Below are 21,275 nucleotides of genomic sequence, written 5' to 3' on the forward strand. Positions count from 1 at the left end.
AGTGAGCACAGCATAATGTATGAACTTAAGGAATCACTATGTTGTACACTTGAAACTGATGTAACATTGTGTGTCAACTCAAATAAAAAATTTTAAAAGATTACACATGATATGGTTCCATTTATATTCAGATTGCAGAAAGGAGAACCAATTTGTGGTTGCTAGAGCCTGAGGATGGGGTAAGACAGGCAAGCGGCTATAAAAGGGCAAGGGGAGGCATCTTTGTGGTGACGGAAATTTCCATATCTTGACTTTGTCAGTATCAGTATCCTGGTCATGTCACTGCGCTACGGTTTTGCAAGATATTGCCATCAGGGAAACTGGTATATGAGATCTCTCTGTATTATTTATTATTGGTTTTCTTGTTGGAGGCAGTTGGAGGAAGCTGGAGGAAGAAAGCAGGGGAAGTGCCCCCTAGCTCTTTCGGGAAACTGTAGCCAGCAACTAGATGCAATGCTAATGAAAAGCCAGAACCTCAGACAGTAGCTTGTAAAGTACGCATCAAACCCCTTCCAGGGCAAGACTGGGAGATGGGTGTTTTTGTCGGGCTTCCTCTGTGCTAGCCTGGGGGAGGTGGGGATAGTTGCAACAAGTGCTCTTGCACCCATGAACAACTGCTCCTTTGTTTGCTATAGTCCTGTGGGACTCATGAATGCAAGCCCTGTTAGCTTTCATACGTAGGTGATTTGGGGGACCATCCCTTAGTTGGCAGCCTTAAAACTTGGGGCACCAGATATGTGGTCCAAACCCTTTGCTCCTCAAAGAGAAGCTGGGCATTGGGGTTCCCCCCCAACTGAATGGTGCTATGCCAGGGGGTTGGGTTTTATGGCCCGTGTGTCTCAGCCTTTCCTACCCATTTTGATGCAGATATTTTCTCAGTTGCTCAATGAATAGGAGTCACTCAGCTAATTTCTAGATTTCTCTCAGAGGGAATTCCTGCATGTGTAACTGTACATTCTGTTTATCCATAGGAGGAGGGAAATTCAGGAGCCTCATATGGTGCTATCTAAGTCCAGAGTCCCAGAATTTTTTTAAATGATAAAATTCAATGCTGTTTCTCATATATTTCTGGTGAGGATATAAAGCAATTTAATAATACCTGACTGATGTCCTAGAATCTCAAATTGGGAAATCTAGCTGAGAAAATAATCCCAAATGACAATCTTAAATACAGAGGAAAAGTTTCAGACACAGAGACTTTTTTTCAAAGAGAGAATGAACACGCGTGTGTGAGCAGAGGGACAGAGGGAGAAGGAGATTGAGAATGCTAAGCAGGCTCCAGGCCCAGCACACAGCCTGATGTGGGTCTTGATCTCATGACCTTGAGACCATGATCTCAGCCAAAATCAAGAGTCAGATGCTTAACCGGCACAGAAATCTTTATCATAGTGGTGATAATAGAGTTAGAAATAATCAGTATGTCCAGAATTAGGCATGGTTACATAAATTATAGTATATGTAACTGGCAGAAATAAGAACATCAAAATGTTGGCAATGATTAAATACAAGAAAAATCTATGGCTAGCCATTGCTTTCATTTTATTTATTCCATGGAGAGAAACAGAGAAGGGTAGAAATAAGGGAGAAAAAGAGCGAAGAACTCAGAAGAAAGGAAGGAAAGGGAGCCAGGGAGGAAGAAGAATTTTTTTTTTTTAAGATTTTATTTATTTATTTGAGAGAGAGAGAATGAGAGAGAGCACGAGAGGGAGGAGGGTCAGAGGGAGAAGCAGACTCCCCGCCGAGCAGGGAGCCCGATGTGGGACTCGATCCCGGGACTCCAGGATCATGACCTGAGCCGAAGGCAGTCGCTTAACCAACTGAGCCACCCAGGCGCCCGAGGAAGAAGAATTTTTAAAAAGGGGAGAGAGAGAGATTAAAACAAAACAAAACAAAACAAAACAGACACAAGGGAAAGCAAATTTTATCTTCCTTTAAGAAAAACACACTATATAAAATCCAAATTTTAACAGAAAATTAGGACCTGAGTCTTCAGTTTAAAAGGATGCTTTAAGATCGTGCTCTCATAATTTTAAAACACAAAAAATGTTCATACTATTTCATACTAAATGAATTTCATTTACACATATGTTAAACAATATACTTGTATAAGAGGTATAATTGTAAATATAAATAAAATTTAAAACGAAGGAAGTCATCTGTTCTGTTCAAACCTTTCTAGACTCTGCAGTAATCCTGCACAATACCAATCCTCTTTGAAAAGTCATAAGAGCATGTTTTTCATACTTCCCAGTGAAATGCCACAAGAACATTTCCATACAGCATTCCAGTGAACAGTAGAAATGAAGCTCCACAGAACTCTATCCAACTTTTACACAGAGGAAAACATTCTTCTGGTTCATTAGCAAATAATGTGCAAAGGCAAAGGAAGCCCCCTGTGGATAACAAAAACAAGCTCTGATACCAGGAATAGCTTCTCAAATCAGAGGAAAGGATCAGAATGGAAAGGATTAGAGAAAACTTAAACAGGTACCAGATGATTAATGATGGTCCTTCCATAATACAGAACCTTTGCAGATATCCATTCATCACACTATACCTAACTGGAGTAAAACCTTAACTATTTCAAAATCAGTCTTCAGCAACCCTCAGAGTGCTAGATTTCAAGTTCTGGATCTAGAAGTGGCCAGAAAACAAAAGAAAAAAAAAGTGTTTGATGGTAAGGAAGCAACCTCTAGAAATGACCCCAAATGCCTAATATTAGCCAGTAATTCTAAGATTACATATAATGTAACTGAACAGATGCCAAACTTGAAGAAGCACTTGCGTTAAGCTGACAAATTCAAAAAGGTCAGCCCTAACATGAGATAGTCAACGATTATCTGCAGAATGAATGATATATACGGAGGTATCAACTGGAATGAAATAAGAGAAAAAGACAGAAGAAAGAAGCAATGAACAGCAAGTAGAAGGAACTGCTGAAAAAGAGCATCCTTCACTGATAACAGAAGTGAGAGAAGGCAGGGACGCCTGGTGGCTCAGTTGGTTAAGTGTCTGCCTTTGGCTCAGGCCCTGGGATTGAGTCCCGCATCAAGTTCAGCATCAGGCTCCTTGCTCACAGGGAGTCTGCTTCTCCCTCTGTCTGCCACTCCCCCTGCTTGTGCTCTCATTCTCTCTCTCTCTCTCTGACAAATACGTAAATAAAATCTTAAAAAAAAAAAAAAAAGAAGTGAGAGAAGGCAAATAAGGGAGTAAAAGAGAGCAGCATTGCAAAAGAAGACACCCATTTTAAAATTGCAGCCATTGACTTGTATATAGGATATATAAAGAATTCTCAAAATTCAACAATCAAATGAAAAGAGGGCAAAAGATCTATATAGACAATTCACAAAAGAACAGATATGGTGGCAAATAAACACACGGAAAGATGCTCAACATCATTAGTCATTAAGGGAATGCAAATTAAAACCACAATATACCATTGACACTTAAGTGGCTAAAATTAAAAAAAAAAAAAACAAAGCTAAAAGCAAACAAACAAAAACCCCAACACTACCCAACTATCCTACTTCTAGGTATTTACACAAGTGAAATGAAAACCTACATCTGCACACACAAACTGTGCATAAATGGTTATAGAGGTTCTATTTGTAACTGCTCAAAACTGGAAATTCCCCAAATATCCCCCAACTGGGGAATAGATAAATGGTCTGTGGTATATCCATGCAGTGGAATACTACTCAGCAATAAAAAGGAATAAACTCCTGATACACAGCAACAACACAGATGAATCCTAATGCATTATGCTAAGTGGAAGAAGCCAGACCCAAAAGGCTACATTTTGCATGATTCCATTTCCACATTTGTTAAGGCAAATTATACAAGGACAGAAGATAGATCAGTGGTTGCCAGAGGCTGAGGGTAGGAAAAAGAGCTGATTACAATGGGGCATGGGAAAATGTTGGGGGTGATGCAGTTAATGTTACTGTTTGTAAATTACACCTTAAGTTTTTAAAAAATGAAACATCATTGTAGTCATTGAAGTCATGGACTTCTCTCCTCTGCTCTCCTCCCTCTCTTCTGCTCCTGTATGTGTTGGCTTGCGGAAGAGGGGTGGGGAGAGCTGAGGTGGGTAGGACAAATGTTTGTGCTGAATTTCAGTAGCAGAACTAGATATGCAGAGCCGTCTGCAAGGGGTTGGGGGTGAGGAGTGTTCACTGCGTGGCTGAGTGCTTTGCAGGGGACCAAAATTCAAACTGAACTAATTTACAGATACTGGGAAATTTTCAGAGAACCCAAGCACAGGCTAGCTCAGAATTAGTTGCTCTCAAATTTTTTCAGTATAATTATATTTACACATTGCAAGAATTCCAATGCAGAGCTCCTTCCAAACCCCCTGGCCCTCTTTCTCTCTCTCCCCATCTTCATTCTTCTTTCTGTCTTTTCTGCAGGCTGGTTTCCTCTACTTTTTTAGTTTACATGGTAGGAAATCTGACCACTGATGCAGAAATTATGGAATATCGTTAGCTCCTAATTAGAAACTGAGGTTCTATCTCAGTTTTGGCCAGAATCCTGCAGAATACTCGGGCCCTGCTTTGATGAGATGTCTATTACTAGGCCAATCAGCTGTGTGGGGGGCAGGGTGTCATGATGCACAAAAAGGTTGCTCCCACTGTAACTACGTGGGTGGGGAAGGAGGGACCATTCCCCAGAAAGCAGAGGGGATAAAACATGTTGTACATTATACAATGGCGTGAGCAGTCTTTATCTTTATGGCAGGTTACATTCCTTAAAAAGTATGGTAAGGTCAAACTAAAATGGTCATTGTCTTAATTTTTATAGGGGGAATACGACCAATTAACATGTTACACTGCTGATTAAGGGCCTGATGCCAAATACCATTTTATATCACCTATAAATTATGTACCTTTATAGGATACATGTTTCTAAAGTTTATATTCATTAGTTTAAGAGGACAAGAGGGTAATGATAACATAAAATTCCATTTAATATGATACAGTATTTCCTCACCTGTAACTGTAAATTCTGTAACTTAATTTGTCTAATGACGGGTGCAAAATATATAAACAACCAACCAGACTCAAGACCAACTAGAATCAATGCCCTACACACATAGTAAGCATTTCAAATTGTTAAATGCATGAAGCAGTAATACAGTAATAAAACCAAAGGTGAAGGACCACTTTAAAGAGGGCCAAGGAACAGAAAAGGATTTTTAAAAAGGGACAGAAATTTTCAAAAATTTAGGACCATAAAATGGGTAAATGAGATGCTGATACTGGAGTGCTTACTTTGCTGACTTTTTAAAAATGTAGCAAGAAATAATAATCAGAGATTAAATTATCACAGCAGAAAGTTCTCTGCTTCTTTGAATTGCTTTCTAATTCAGCCTGACCAGATGACTTTGCATCCACCCTAGTTTTGCAAAGCACACCTGCCCTTAAAATGAATGCATCAATAAATTCATCCTTTGATCTCTTATCACATGGTATTTCAAAACATCAGAGTCTGAAGCTGTGTCTTGAATAGTGGCCAAACCTCAAAAAACACAACTCTGAGTTTGGTCCTGAGCCCATAAAATCTGAAGACTTGCAATCTCAGCCACAAGTCTTTTTTTTTTTTTTTTAACTTCATAAAAATATGCAGAAGTGGTTCCTTTCTGTCAGCAATTTTAAGGTTTAAAGGATTAGATTAAAAATTTATGGCTATTAAGTAATAAGATTTCCTTTTTAAACAATTTTAACTTAAAGGTCTGCCTCCTAACGAGCCCTTATTCACATAATAGTAGGATCCTCTAGTACTTTCCCCACCCTGATGGGCCACTTTGCTCTGGATTCCTGAAGGAGAAACGGATTTGTCACACAGACTCCCAAGGCAGTTTCTGCTACCCAATCTAAGCCACTGCCATGGCCACCATAACTGCTGTCAGCTCTGGATCCTAAACCCCTGCTCCAAGCTCCTCTCAAGCCTGTTCATGGTCTTGCCTCCTGCAACCAGTTATTTCCTCAACATTCTGTTTATCCCAAGTGTAGAAAACTGCCCCTTCTCCTTCACTAACATATACTATTAGTACATAGTTCTTTTATCAAAGGTTTAAGGGTAACAAAGAGTAATTGTAGTACAGTGCAGAAACAATCTCAAATTGAATTCTACGTATTATTATTAAAGGCTTATCAGTATTCCTCTTTTTAAAAAAGATTTATTTATTCATTTAAGAGAGAGAGCTTGAGTAGGGGGAGGGGCAGAGGGAGAGCGAGATAAGCAGACTCCCTGCTGAGCAGGGAGCCAGACTCAGGGCTCCATCCCAGGACCCTGAGATCATGACCTGAGCCAAAATCAAGAGTCTGAAGCTCAACCAACTAAGCCACCTACGCGCCCCGTTTCGTCAGCATTCCTGATCATCTTTCTCCTTAAGCCCCTTCCTCTGTCATGGTTCTGGAGTCTCTTTCCCTCACTCCAAAACTTTCTCCTATTTTTCTTCTATTTCCTACTCCTACTGATCTTAGCCAGAGAGAGGGCATTTCTCAAATTTCTGTTACTTTGTTCTGCAAAGGGAATCTAAGCTCTTCTCTTTCAGTCTTTCTCTTCCAGACACTGCTTAGAGACCTAACCTCTATGACTAACAAAAAAAGCCCATCTAGGCATCTTCTAAACAAAAATTCATTTTTCTCTGTAAGGAATACTCCATCCTTTTAGGTTATCTGGCAAAAGCCACAGCCCAACCCTAAATAATAATTTTTTCTTCCTGTAATAAACATATACCAGCAATTTTAGTCAAATAACTGTTGTACTCTCCAACAAACCCCCAGGAGTGGCTATTCACTTACTAGAATGATTATTATCACTATTGAATTATCTTCTAAACAATTTACTAATTCCTCAAGAAAAGTGGCTTATTGCTGTGTTCAGAACATCTTCCTTTGGTCTAATTTCCTTACCTCTGCTTCAATCTCTCATTCTCATGCCTACATTCATTCATTCATTCATTCATTCAGCCAACCAACCAGTGTACATGGCACTAGATGGGGGAAACAGGATCCTAGTACTCAAGATACTTTCAATTCAGAAGGGGCTGTACCAGTTCTGCCTATGAACCAAGACATGAGGAGGGCAGAGTTCTGTGTGATTAGACTGAACTCTAAAGTTAGGACAAATTTTATCAAGTTGTCACTATCTTATATGGACACTCTAGGCTTGAGATGGAAAGTTGCTGCTTGCAGGCTAACCATTAGGACCTCCAGTCCATAGAGACATATAGCACATTTCTGCAAGTAGGCTAATAATGCTAATAATGCTGCCTCTTTTCTGAAAATACTGTATATAGCCAATGGAATTGAAGTTTCCTCAACTTTAACTGCTTTCCATTTATTCATTCAACTAAGAAGTATTTATAAGGGTCTATTTTTTATGGGCTTGAGAAGGACAGCCACATCTACGAATATCACATTCATTTATAACTATGTTCTAGGCATCATGTTATTATCAATCCAATGAACAAAGTCAAGAACTGTCTGGTCAATTATACCTCAATAAAGTTGAAGAAAAAAAAAGAACTGTCCGTTCTTTTATTACCACAATAACAGATCTTCATAATGATAGTTGTGAGTCAATAGTAAAAAATTATATCTAGAATATTATCTTGGAGAGGGGCAAGTATATAATGTATTTTATAGAGAAAATGTAAAGTAATCCACAAAAGTAATGTATTTGTCTTTCTGCATTTGAAGAATTAATCTTTAGTTACATAGAAAATGAGAATATTCAGAAAGATACTTCTTTCCCCAAGGATTCTAGAGAGTAGAAGTTCACTCTACTTGATAACACGTAAGTCAACTTTTAGGCAATTGAATGTCTTAATTCAAAAATAATCTTTAAAGTGAATTTCCTGTCTAAATTTATTTATTTTCAGGATCCATGTAAAATAAGGGAAACTTGCATAAGTATTTCTTATTGTTCCTCTTTTGTTATTTAAGCCAATGCTAAGCAAAGTTGTAAGGTACCCAAAGTCTGTCTTGATATACTCCTATCTCCCTAATTCTTGGATAGCACCTTGGACATACACTACTCTGTGGCTGCTCAAGACTTCCCTAGTTCACCGGACCCGATGACATCTCATGCCTAACTCATTCTTCAAAATATAACCATCCTTGGTCATATTCCTTCCAGCATCCAACTGCAAATTGGGCTAATCTCATAAACCAACTCAAGCTAACATATTAATTAATGATTATAATAGCTTAATACATTTCTGCTTTCAGGGAAATGTGCAAAACAATAGGAGATTTATAGAAATTTAATACCATAATCCAACAATAGGGAGTATTTTTCCCATTTATGGTCACCAACCAACTAAATCTAAAATTAAAGTAATAACAAAAATAGTCAAGGGTTATAACAAAAATAAACCAGTTTACATCTAACTTTAGTTTGAGAAAGGGAGGAAAATGAGAATATACTACCTGACATTTGTGTATAGTCTACACATGTATTTACTGCTCTTATATAACATGTATTTTTTTATTCAGTTTAATATTTAAAACAGTGCTATAAGTTCATACTTTTCCTATTTTAGAGATGACAAAAGTTAGTCTCAAAGAGGTTACATTACTGACTATCAAAGAGCACAGCAGGGACTCTAAACAATTCTAATCCCAAGTATTTTTCCACCATGCACAACTCCTTTAAGTGTTCGTATCTCATTTGAAACTGAATAAAAGAAACACGAAAATACACAGATGCAATGATAAAACTATACTTCATTCCACATATGGCCAGTTTAAAAAGTAAGGAATAAGATGGGGAGGGAGAGTGAGCGAGCCAGGTAAGAGGAAAAGTACGCAAAGAGATTACTGAGTAGAAATGTCAAAGATGGAAAAACAGGTCAAGGAGGGAAAGAAAGAAAGAAAAAGACAGGTGTGTCTGAAAGGAACGATGAGTTGAAGTCTGGACCCTCTGGGGTCCTCCACTTAGTGTTTGTGTCCAGCCAACACACCTGGCTTCACATCTCCAGAGCAGTCTTGCTCTTCATTCCTCCTCCTTGGCTCCAGTCAGCCAAAAATCTTCCCCCATTTAAGCCGTCCAGAGAACTGTGGGCTAGTATTTCCACAGATCCCCAGAGCCCTGACCTTATCTTGGTCCAATCGCTGTAATCACCATAATTAGTATTCCTTTCACTTCCCCGGTGATAAAACTAAAAGCTATTTCAGAAATCTGCATTTTCTTCCATCTCTGAGAATCAATGGAAACCCGAGCACTTAGCCCGTAGTAACAAAACAACAAACAAATCAAAACCAAGACTTCTATCACCGAAACAGCCAATGATCAAACGTGCCTTACATACATGCTGTTTACTGAAAAACCACTGTTCTCAGATATACCATAAATAATAAAATGCCTATACCTCTTCACTGCTCATATTTCTAAGTTTTTGTTTTATTTAGTTCACTTATTATTCAGGTAAGTTAGGTACAACTGCTTTCAAAATGAGATAATAATCTTATATTGCTAGCATTCAACAAACTCCCGAAATCATTAGTAAATGAACAGGCCTGAGAGACACTGAGTTTGAATCCCAGCTTAGGCTCTTAGTATCTGAGTGACTGCACAAATTACTTAATAGCTTTGACCTTTGGGTTCTTCATCTATAAAATGAGGCTAATCCTATAGTACCAATCACATAGGTAGTTTTAAGAAGGAAAGGAGATGAGTGCTTGGAACTGCAGGACATGTAGTAAGCACTCAATGTTATTTCTTATTATTACCATTATTATTATTAGCCACTAACCTTGCCACCTGAATGCAGGAAACTTAACCATGAGATACCTTTGTACTTTGTTTAGAGAAGTTTGAGAAGTTTTAGAAAAATACTGGGTTTATATATAATAGATGAGCAGTAATACTAGAAACAAAGTCAAATATTTATGATCGTATACACTAAACTTGCAAAGCAGCAGCGTCATCCTTTTACAGAGGGTTTACCTCGAAGTCTATGAGCTGAAGGTCAGCAATCAGGGTCACCAGCAGCCCACTATTATAGAGCTCTTGTGCAAGCTGGGCCACAGCTTCTGTGGGGGGCTCCTTGTCATTTGTGCCGCACAGAATCTCTTTCATTGCTTGCAGTGATTTCGACACTTCCTCTGAAGCCTGGTGACCAAAAAATATGCTCACAGTGAAGAGGAATGAAAACCTTCAAGCCATAAACAAACAAAAAAACCCCACTTCTTGGATTCTGTTAATTTATGGTCAAAGAACCCTGTACAGTTACAAGCAAACAAAAAACTGTTTCACAGACATTGCTTTGTTTATTTTGGAAAATGTTGCAAAAATATATTTATAGAAAAAAATCTCTAGTATTTCTATTTGGTCAATATAATTGAAACACTCTTCTTTTATTTTTTAAAAAATTATTATGTTACGTTAATCACTATCCATTACATCATTAGTTTTTGATGTAGTGTTCCATGATTCATCGTTTGTGTATAACACCCAGTGCTCCATGCAGAACGTGCCCTCTTTAATACCCATCACCAGGCCAACCCATCCTCCCACCCCCTCCCCTCTAGAACCCTCAGTATGTTTTTCAGAGTCCATCGTCTCTCACGGTTCATCTGAAACACTCTTCCTTTAAAACATACTCAGACATAGTCTAACCAATCTAGTCATTAACTATAAATTTTACTCTTTTTTTTTTTTACTCTTAAAAATTAAAATGACTGTTTTAAAAGACTTGTCAGTAGCTATGGGTTTTTATTAAAAGCATTTGTTAAGGTTTTTCAACAAATTCCTATTACTCTGATTTTTTAATGGACTATTAATAAAACTGAATTGTCAAAACACACAATCGAATCATCAAAGCCCATTAAACTTTGTTAATCCACTTGTCTCTCCCACATAGTCATCACCTTTTTTTGCTCTCTATGAAACTTAAAAACAATGACAAAAAACTTCTCTATATTGTAAAGAGTAATAGGGAAATCCACAGAAGTAGAAAGTAAATGAGTGGGTGCTCAGGCCTGAGGAGGGGACAATGAGGAATGACTGCTAACCAGTACAGGGTTTCTTTTGGGGGTGGTGAAACTATTCTTGAATTAGATATTGGTGATGGTTGTAGAACCCTGTGAGAATACTAAAAATCAATGAATTGTACACTTTATTTTTTTAATTTTTTTTAACATATAATGTATTATTTGCTTCAGGGGTACGGGCGTGTGAACTGTACACTTTAAAGAGGCGAATTATATGGGATGGAATTTACTCAATAGATCTTTTTAAAATTAATACAGGAGAGCAAAAGAGAACAGGCCAAAAAGTTAACAATGTAATCTGCTGAATATTTTTAAAGAAATACAGTTTTATTACTTTCAAGTATAGTTCTATAATCATTATAACTGAAGAAGGGAATAAAGAGAATAAGGCAAATTAAATACAAATAATTCATAGTAGCATGACACTACTTTAAAAAAATAATTTCCAGATACATTTATGATCTGACTGAAAAAATCCTTAATTTATTAAAGGTTGGAAGTTTCTTCAAGGGTGAGATTTATCCACAGAAGAGTACTTTAAATCATATGTAGTTAACAACAATTATAAAGCAAACATCTGTGTGACCATAACACAGGTCAAGAACAGAATACTTTCAGGGTGCCTGGGTGGCTCAGTCTTTAAGCATCTGCCTTCAGCTCAGGTCATGATCCCAGGGTCCTGGGATCGAGCCCCGCATCAGGCTCCCTGCTCAGCGGGAAGCCTGCTTCTCCCTCTCCTGCTCCCCCTGCTTGTGTTCCCTCTCTCGCTGCGTCTCTCTCTGTCAAATAAATAAATAAAATCTTGAAAAAAAAAATACTTTCAGAAACCCTGAAGTCACCTGAATGCAACCTTTTCAACCTAGAAGTAAATATTTTTATGTTTTTGATGACAGTCATTTTTTTCACTTTTCTTTATAGTTTTCCTACCTGTGTTTGCATCCCCAAACAATATAGTGTAGCTCTGCCAATTTTGAACTTTTTGGAATAGTACCTGTGACCTTTTATGAGGTGCTTCCTTTTTTTTTTAATTTTATTTTATTATGTTGTTAGTCACCATACATTATATCATTAGTTTTTGATGTAGTGTTCCATGATTCATTGTTTGCGTATAACACCCAGTGCTCCACGCAATACGTGCCCTGCTTAATACCCATTACTGGGCTAAACCATCCCCCCCACTCCCCTCCCCTCTAAAACCCTCAGTTTGTTTCTCTGAGTCCATAGTCTCTCATGGTTCATCTCCCCCTCCGATTTCCCCCCCTTCATTTTTCCCTTCCTACTATCTTCTTCTTCTTCTTCTTCTTCTTTTTTTAACATATGCTGTATTATTTGTTTCAGAGGTACAGGTTTGTGATTCATCAGTCTTACACGATCAGTGCTCACCACAGCACATACCCTATGAGGTGCTTTCACTCAGTATTATATATATGAGATCCATCCATGCACCTGCACGGAGGCAACAGTGTTTTAATTTTCATTGCTCTCAAGTTTTCCACTGATGGCTGGACCACAATTCATCAGTTCTACCTTTGATGGACATTTGGGTTGTTTCCATTGAGGGGTTATTATGAATAGTAACATATGAACATGCTTGTACATGCATCCTGGTACACAAGTGCAAGATTATCTCTAGAGTTTATATCTATGAGTAGAACTGCGGGGTTTTAGCACATGTACATCCTCATCTTTGACAGATGATACTAGCTGGTTTCCAAAGCAGTGACACCATTTATACTTTATCCCTCACAGTGGAGGAAAGTTCTCATTGCTCTCCATTCTCGCCAACACTTAGTTTCATCCAACCTTTTTCATTTTTGCCAAGATAGTGGGTGTGTAATATGAATGTATATGGCTTTAATTGGCCTTTTCCTGACTACTCATGAAAATGAGTATCTTTTTACATTTTTTTTTCTGTCTTTTGCCATTTAGATTTACTCTCTTATGAAGGTCATTTCTTCTTTCTAATTGAGCCAGTATTTGGTTCAGTATTACAAGTACACAAGAATTAAAAATACACTTCTACATCCCTTACATGATGCAAGATAAAAAATAATATTTCTACATCCCTACAAGAATCCAAGATTGTTTATACACTGGGATAGAAAGATACTGTGAACTGAAGGATATTTATTTTATAGATCTCTTAAGAGAGAAATTGAATATATAAGATATAACATCCTATGGAAGGAATAAAATACTAAAAAAAACCTTACCTATGAGGAAATCCTGCTTAGTAGGACCTTTAAAAAATGTTAAAATGAGGTTGCACTGTCATAGAAACTATCAGGTGATCTTTAAATAAAAATGTTCTATCCTTCATATCAGTTTAACGTTTATACCAGTGTAACCCCTTAGATTTTTAAGCTCTGTAGTCTATAGAGGGATCCAAGTTTGGTCAGAGGCTCAAGATAGTGAACCAAGGGTTTAAGGCAAAAGATTCAACAATTGCATAAAACCTGAAATCCATTTACATGTATTTATAGAGACCTTATGTGCACATCAAAGACCATATTTGGGATTCTTCATCAAGTTTTTACATTGGTTTTTGGTTTTGGAATATACGCATTTGAATAATAACATTAACATTTTAGTTCATACCTTGTCGGTTTTTTTGTCTTGCTTTTCCAAAATGGCCAAGTTGTCTTTTAGACCTTTCACAATTTCTGCTGGATTTTTGTGTGATTTACTAAACAAAGGCATTTTTTTCATCTATAGAAATCTCTTCTTCCGATACAGAATGCTAAAAACAAACAAACAAGAATCATAAATTTAACTTTTTAAAATTTTTTCTAAAGTTTTTATTTACATTCCAGTTAGTTAAAGTAAGTGTAATGTTAGTTTCCAGTGTATAATATAGTGATTCAACACTTCCATACAACACCCAGTGCTCATCACAAGTGCACTCCTTAATCCCCGTCACCTATTTCCCCCATCCCCCCACCCACCTCCCCTCTGGTAACCAACAGTTTGTTCTCCATAGTTAAGAATCTGTTTCTTGGTTTGCCTCAGTCTCTCTCTCTCTCTCTCTCTTCTTTCCCCCTTTGCTCATTTGTTTTGTTTCTTAAATTCCACATATGAGTGAAATCATATGGTATTTGTCTTTCTCTGACTGACTTATTTCACTTAGTATAATACTCTCTAGCTCCAACCATGTTGCAGACGGCAAGATTTTCATTCTTTTTATGGCTGAATAATACTCCATTGTGTACATATACCACTTTATCCATTCATCAATTGATGGACACTTGGGCTGCTTCCATAATTTGGCTATTGTTGATAATGCTGCCATAAACATCGGGGTGCATGTATCCCTTTGAATCAGTCTTTTTGTATTCTTCGGGTAAGTACCTAGTAGTGTGACTGCTGGATTGTGGATAGTTCTATTTTCAACTTTGTGAGGAACCTCCGACCTGTTTTCCAGTGTGGCTATACCAGTTTGCAATGAATTTAACTCCTAACGTGATTAAACTGTTACACCAAAATGTCTTATATGTTTTCAATAACCTTAATTCAGTAATTTGAAACATTAATAGTGATCAAACTAAAATGAGTTTCATCACGTTTTACACCAAATTTAAATATATATAAATATTTTAAGACATATTTTAAAAACTTTGCCTAAAAGTTTTTACTCAAAGTTTAAATTTTTTTCTACAATACAAATACAAGGATTAGAGAAAGAATCCCAATGGGAAAGGAGTACTTTTAGAGAATAAGCTTACATTTAAAACTAGAATTTTTAACCAATGAGAGTGATGCTGCTGCTGCTGACAACCTGACAATAACGATGGTGTTAGATAAACATGTAAGACAAAAGTGCGATTAGGACCCACATCCTGTGGTAAGGCAATATTTAATGCTACAATCACAAAATCGCAATGTAAAATTATTTAAAATCTCATCTGTTCTTTATTTACTCTTCAAACATTCAGCTGGCCATACTCACTGAGGAAATAAAGACTATCATGGCAGAGGGTGAGGAGAGTGAGGAAAAGGAGTGTTAATTCTTGTTTCTGAGAACATCTATTTACATAGAGCACAGAAAGCTGAATGTGGCTGTCATTGCCCTACTGTAATGGAAGTATTTAGGGAGAAAATCATAATTGAAGTCTCTAGTTAGGAGAGTACTTTACAGTTATTGGCAAAAATATTTCAAACACTACAGAAACATGATATAATAAATCAAAGTCTTCCATTAACCAACTGCTCAGAGATAACAAATACATCAGTTTGGTATATGTTCCTCCTGAATTTTTTCACACATATAAAATTAGATATATTTTAAAAGAAAAATAGAATAATAGTAAACATAGTATTTTGTAACTTTTTCCCACTTTTTGTATCTTGAATACCATTCTATGAGTATACGTTTAGATCTACTACAATAATTGTATACAATATAGTATTCTATTATACAGATACATCATATAATCATTATGTGGCAATTTCTTATTAAATTACTATATAATTTATTTTACCAATACCCTATTGATGGACATTTGGGTTAACTCCATTTTTTCTAATATTTTTCTGATTAACAATGATTCAACTAGTCAATGGAGAATATTTTACAAATGTGTATACACAAATGTGCACACTAGTGGAGAGCAGCACTCTGCCTAGCTATTCCTGTGGTATAACTATGGCTGTGGTTCTAAATCCCTAATCCCCCTAGATTCCTATTTCCCAAACCTGGTTCCCTAGAACTTCTGTCATTCTGTGAGCTACCTTATATCCTTCCAATAAATTCCTTCAGTATTTGTGGTTTGTAATCAAGAATTCCAATAGGACATATATATGTTATGAAGTAGAAATCAAAATGGTTAGTGTGAATTTTGATGATAAAACAAGACTCAAATTCTTGTTTTCAGAAGAAATGCTGTTTTCGATAGAGGTCCCTCAACTCCCCAGTGTGGGGAGACTAAGTGGGAGGGGAACTTGTCCGCTCTCGGGGCAAGGAGAAGTTTGAAAAACAAGTTAAGAGACTCCAGTCAGCCTCTAAAGTGGATACTGAAAGTTGACAGAGCATTCAAAGATAAAGCATGTGAAGATCACAATGATTCTCAGTGGGTAGTGTCAGGTGCAAAAAAAGACAGTCGGAAGAACATTTATCATGTACTGTTATAAAATTCAAGAATAAAATTATAAAGACACACTAGATTTTTCTTTAGTAGTCAGCCCTACACATAAATAAATGAAGGTAAAGTATATTTAAAAGTATATGTAATGTGGAAGCTAGGGTGGGTGCTGAAACAATCGTTAGATAGTTGGGCAGAGCAAGCAAACTGTTGCTTCTTACCTAAGTGATCTTGGGCACAGGATGTGATCCCCTTAAGGCTCTGTGATCCCATCTGTAAATGGAGACGATAACATCTCCCTCTCAGAGTTGTGAGAATTAAAGGTAAGTAGAGCACCTTGCACAGGGCCTTGTATAAGTAAAGTACTCTATAATGTTTAGCTGCTATTATTACAAAAAGTTCTATGATATAATGAATGAATTATTTCACAAAAGAGAAAGTCAGAGTAATTGAGACATGATATTGTCTTAATTAAATGTCCTAGACACATCTGGTCCTTGAATCACTTACACATTTTTTCTTTAAAAAAATATACATTTATTCTTTGAAGGTTAAATATTTAATGTTCAAGTACTTAGCATTAGAAGTTTTTTTTAAAGGCTAAATGCATTTGTGTAATTGTTCTATTTCTTCACGTAGTTCTACTGCACTAAGGAAAAGATAATCGACTCAGAATTTCAACTAAATGCTCCCTGACATCAAAATAGAGTGCAAATAAGAATACGGTATCATATATATGATATGACATGATTTTTGTCCATTACCTATTGCTCTGCTCAGTTCTCACTGTATCAAGCTAATTCTAATGTTAATTCTGGTAATATCACAAATGTTTTCAGGACTCCCATGTTAACATGGTAGTTAGCCACCATTTCCCAGATTGCTGTCTCCCAGCTTTTTATTTGCCTGTTGATTTGTTCATTTATTCATTCACTTATTCATTGAACAAACAATCTGAGTAAGCACTAAGCATGGGCGCCTTGCTAAATACTTGGGAAGAGCCATGAACAAGAAAAATACAATCCTTGCTCTTTGGAGCTTATTATTAAACAGAGAAAGTAAACATTTTGGGGGCAATGGGATTATATGGCAGAGGGAAAAACACACAGTATAATGCCTCTCAATACAGTACTCCTTTTTGAATTTGTTATTTTCATATTTTAAGTGTATCTATTTACTATAATAACTGTAATATAAAATTAGTTTAATAATTTTTAAAATTTCATAGATCGGGGCGCCTGGGTGGCTCAGTCGTTGGGCGTCTGCCTTCGGCTCGGGTCATGATCCCAGGGTCCTGGGATCGAGCCCCGCATCAGGCTCCCTGCTCTGCGGGAAGCCTGCTTCTCCCTCTTCTACTCCCCCTGCTTGTGTTCCCTCTCTCGCTGTGTCTCTCTCTGTCAAATAAATAAATAAAATCTTTAAAAAAATAAATAAATAAAATAAAATTTCATAGATCATTATTCTTCAATTCTGGGATCCATATTATGAGGGAAATCAAGACCTATATTTCAAAGTATGCAGTTCCAGCCCCTGATCCCCTATAAATTAAGGTGAAACTCTAACTGCTCTGTTCTCCTCGGACCATAACCAGCCCCACCCCACCCCCAGACTGAAAACATTCCTGCATTACCCTCAAACCCGGGGCTGCCCTTCCTACTTCCCTGGGCAACCATGCAGGACACTTGCATGTGCATCCACCCCAATCACATCATTTACTCCATTAGTCATTTAAAACATGAGCCAACTGGCACTCAGTACTACCTACTAAACAAATACAAGGTACTTAAACCCCCATCTGGTTCTGAGTTGGTAATTGACCACTGTGATTCAGAAATTATCACCCTTGTCTGGGTGTCATTTGTTCTATCTATAAATTGAGGGGATTCTTTTTTAAAAAAATCTAACTAACTGTGAAGTCACCTAGTCATATCATTTAACTCATTTTTCCATTTCATTTATGAAGATATTAAAACAAATCTGTCAAATATTTTGAGAAAGTCCAGATACATTATATTTACGTTAATACTAGTTATTTTATTTATTGCATCCCCATGAACTTATTCTTTTATAACTGGAACTTTGTACTTTTTGAACCCCCTCACCCATTTCACCCACCCCCAACCCCTACCTCTGGCAACCACCAATCTGTTCTCTGTATCTATGAGCTTATTTTTTTTTAATTCCACTTATACTTGAGCTCATACAATATTTTTCTTTCTCTGTCTGACTTACTTCATTTAGCATAATGTCCTCAAGGTCCATCCATATTGACAAATGGCAAGATTTCATTCTTTTTTTATGGGTGAATTAGTATTTATCAGAGAATTATACATATAGAGCACATTTTCTTTATCCATTCATCTATTCTTTTTTTTTAAGATTTTATTTATTTATTTGAGAGACAGAATGAGAGAGGGAGAGAGAGAGCATGAGAGAGGGGAGGATCAGAGGGAGAAGCAGACTCCCTGCTGAGCGGGGAGCCTGATGCGGGACTCGATCCCAGGACTCCAGGATCATGACCGGAGCTGAAGGCAGTCGCTCCACCAACTGAGCCACCCAGGTGCCCCTATCCATTCATCTATTGATTGGCATTTAGGTTCTTTCCATTTCTTGGTAAATAATACTGCAGTGAACATGGGGGTGCATATATCTTTTCACATTAAATTTTTTGTTTTCTTCTGATAAATATCCAGAAGTAGAACTGCTGGATCATATGACAGCTCTATTATTCATTTTTCTGAGGAACCTCCATACTGTAAGGGTGGGTTCTTAAAGAAAGAGCATCACCCTTTGATATTAGCTAGGTTATATACAGTGAGCTCCAAGTGAGTCATCACTGGTCCATATCCATTCTAAATCTTTAACTCCTACTATCATGGCCAAAGATAAAGTGCTTAAGGTAGAGACAAAAAGAATGGCAGAGTCCTGAAAATGGTGCCTTCTGGGGATAAAAGGGTAGTAGGAATTTTTCCATAAAGTCTACTTCAGATTTTTTAGAATATACGTTACATTCAGTAAAGCAGGAAGCAGGGACAGGAGAAGATGGCATATTAAGTTCAAAAGACTGACACTAGAGGAATGCCTCTTAGAGACTGAAAACTATGTAGGCTGTGCACATCAACATGCCCTCTAGCGTAGCGCGGACAGTGGGCCATGCAGCAAACAAATGCCCAAGGCTGACACTACCCTGTTGTACTTTTCCATGAGTGAGTAAACAGAATAAACAACAAATAATATAGGTTCTATTTTAAAAAGAGAGAGAGAGAGAGTAGCCCAAGAAAGAGGAGAAATGCCCTGTGGACTTAGACAGGAAAGGTTGCTTTCAAAATTAGTTCTCTGTAAGAGACAGAACAGACATAACTGACAAAAAAAGAAAAGGACTTAAACTAAAAGCTGGCCCAGATAAAAGATCAAAAACCAATACTTATACACACATACACAGATAACACCCCAAATACAGCACGGTAATCCAAATCTTCATAGAGCAGAAATGACCCCATGGAAAATTGACTAAGGATAACTGAAAGGTAAAAAAATGAATCAGGCTACATTTATTCATTCAAAAAATATTTACTGAGCACCTATAAATATTTATATTACAGAGATATGGAAAAGATAAAGTTATCCTATGAGAACAGGTATCACAACAATGGGAGGAGGTGGAGGAAGCCAACAATAAGAATGAAAAATCTAAAAAATGAAGCAGAAGCAACAAAGATGTAACAGCTTAAGCAGAAAAAAGATCTAAATCTAGTCACTTAAAGAGCTCTTCTAGTTGAGATTAATGGTGACCCCCCAAATTCAGTGTCTTGTGGCTTTTAAAAGAAACAAACATTACACTGTCAAAGCTCATTCCTCCAAAATGACCTTAACAACAACAAAGGATAAAAATCAAGTTGCCTTTGAACTTCCATAAAACTAAATGTCATCAGAACAAAGAGAAAACCTACAGAGTTCTGAAAGAGAGTCAATAGCCTCATAATTGAATCTCTAGCCAACATATTTATGTGTGAACAGATTATGTATGCTTACTAAAAATTTTATAAAAAGATGAGGTGGAATCAAGCCCACAAGAGTTCAAAAAATAAATCCTAAAAATCAGAAATAATTCTTGAAAGGAAGCCTTGATATTGTTGGTAGGACATGTGGGAGGGTGAGAATCTACAATTATCATTAATTCATAGGTGAATAAAAATAAGTAAAAATTCAAGTTAAAAAGGAAACCGTCCCAAAAGTCTCCAAGAAAAGAAGGATGGAAATAATAGCAATAGAAGCAGAAATTAACTGAATCAGAAAAGTAAAAGAAAAAGAACATCTCTGGTAGCTATTTGGTCCCTGTTTCTCATGGTGATAGACCTGTCTGTTCTACTTCCCATCCCACCCGACCCAAAGGGTGGGAACATGACCCAGCCATAACCAGAGTATTCCTTCCACTGCCCTGGCTACAGCAGTTGGCTCACAAGTGGATTGTGACACCATCAAGCTAATCAAAATGCTTCAATAGGACTTTTCCCTTAGGTATTTTAATTTAATTAAAATATATGGGGCATATACAAGAAGAAATAGAGAACAGCATAACAAGTTCCTGTGTATTTACCACGCAGGCCAAAACACAAAAAACAACCGAAGCAACCCCCTTGGTACATCTCCCTGATTCCATTCCCTCTGGTTCATACTGGTGGGAATATTACTTGGACATTAATTTAGAATATGGATCCAGAACCCTTAAATATTCACAACCTCTGATTTAGTAGTAATTCTTGTTTCTGGCAATCTGTCTTAACAAAATAAACTAAAATAAGGGTTATCTTTGTAACATTTTTAAAAACATTTTACCATCTCTGAAATTTAGGTGTTTCTTACAACTGAGGGGATTTTACCCTAGTTAGCAAGTTTTTTCTTTCTTTCTTAGTGCTATACAAAGTATATGATTTAGAGCCAATGGCTTCTTAGATTTGATGAAATGCAGTCTTTGGCTATGAAAATGTTTGCAAAGAATGTGAAATAAAATGGAAATGTTGTTAAAAACAGTACCCCATACTTATAGAACTATTTAAAAGCAAACAAAACACAAGTACACAAAACCTATGCATAGAAAAAATAATTTACAAAAGTTAATGGTGATTGTCTCTGGGTAATTGGCTTATGGATGTTAAATTTTCTTTTTCCTTCAAATTTCCTGTTTTTTTTCCCG

At 36.9% G+C, this 21,275-nt stretch overlaps 1 protein-coding gene across 8 annotated transcripts in view; it reads right to left on the reverse strand.

Moving 5' to 3' along the window:
- Nucleotides 1-21,275, reverse strand: part of CAB39L (calcium binding protein 39 like) — a 111,063-nt gene that overhangs the window by 46,896 nt on the left and 42,892 nt on the right. For all 8 annotated transcript variants that reach the window (XM_035003422.1, XM_035003423.1, XM_035003418.1 and 5 more), the window contains 2 exons: nucleotides 13,602-13,743; nucleotides 9,958-10,122 (listed from right to left, as the gene is read on the reverse strand). In XM_035003422.1, the coding sequence (XP_034859313.1) occupies nucleotides 9,958-10,122; nucleotides 13,602-13,712 (276 nt within the window). In that variant the 5' untranslated portion in view covers nucleotides 13,713-13,743. The remainder of the gene's footprint in view (nucleotides 1-9,957; nucleotides 10,123-13,601; nucleotides 13,744-21,275) is intronic.

The sequence above is a fragment of the Mirounga leonina genome, unplaced genomic scaffold (genome assembly GCF_011800145.1).
Source record: "Mirounga leonina isolate KUSES-001 unplaced genomic scaffold, KU_Mleo_1.0 Mir_127, whole genome shotgun sequence".
Lineage (NCBI taxonomy): Eukaryota > Metazoa > Chordata > Mammalia > Carnivora > Phocidae > Mirounga > Mirounga leonina.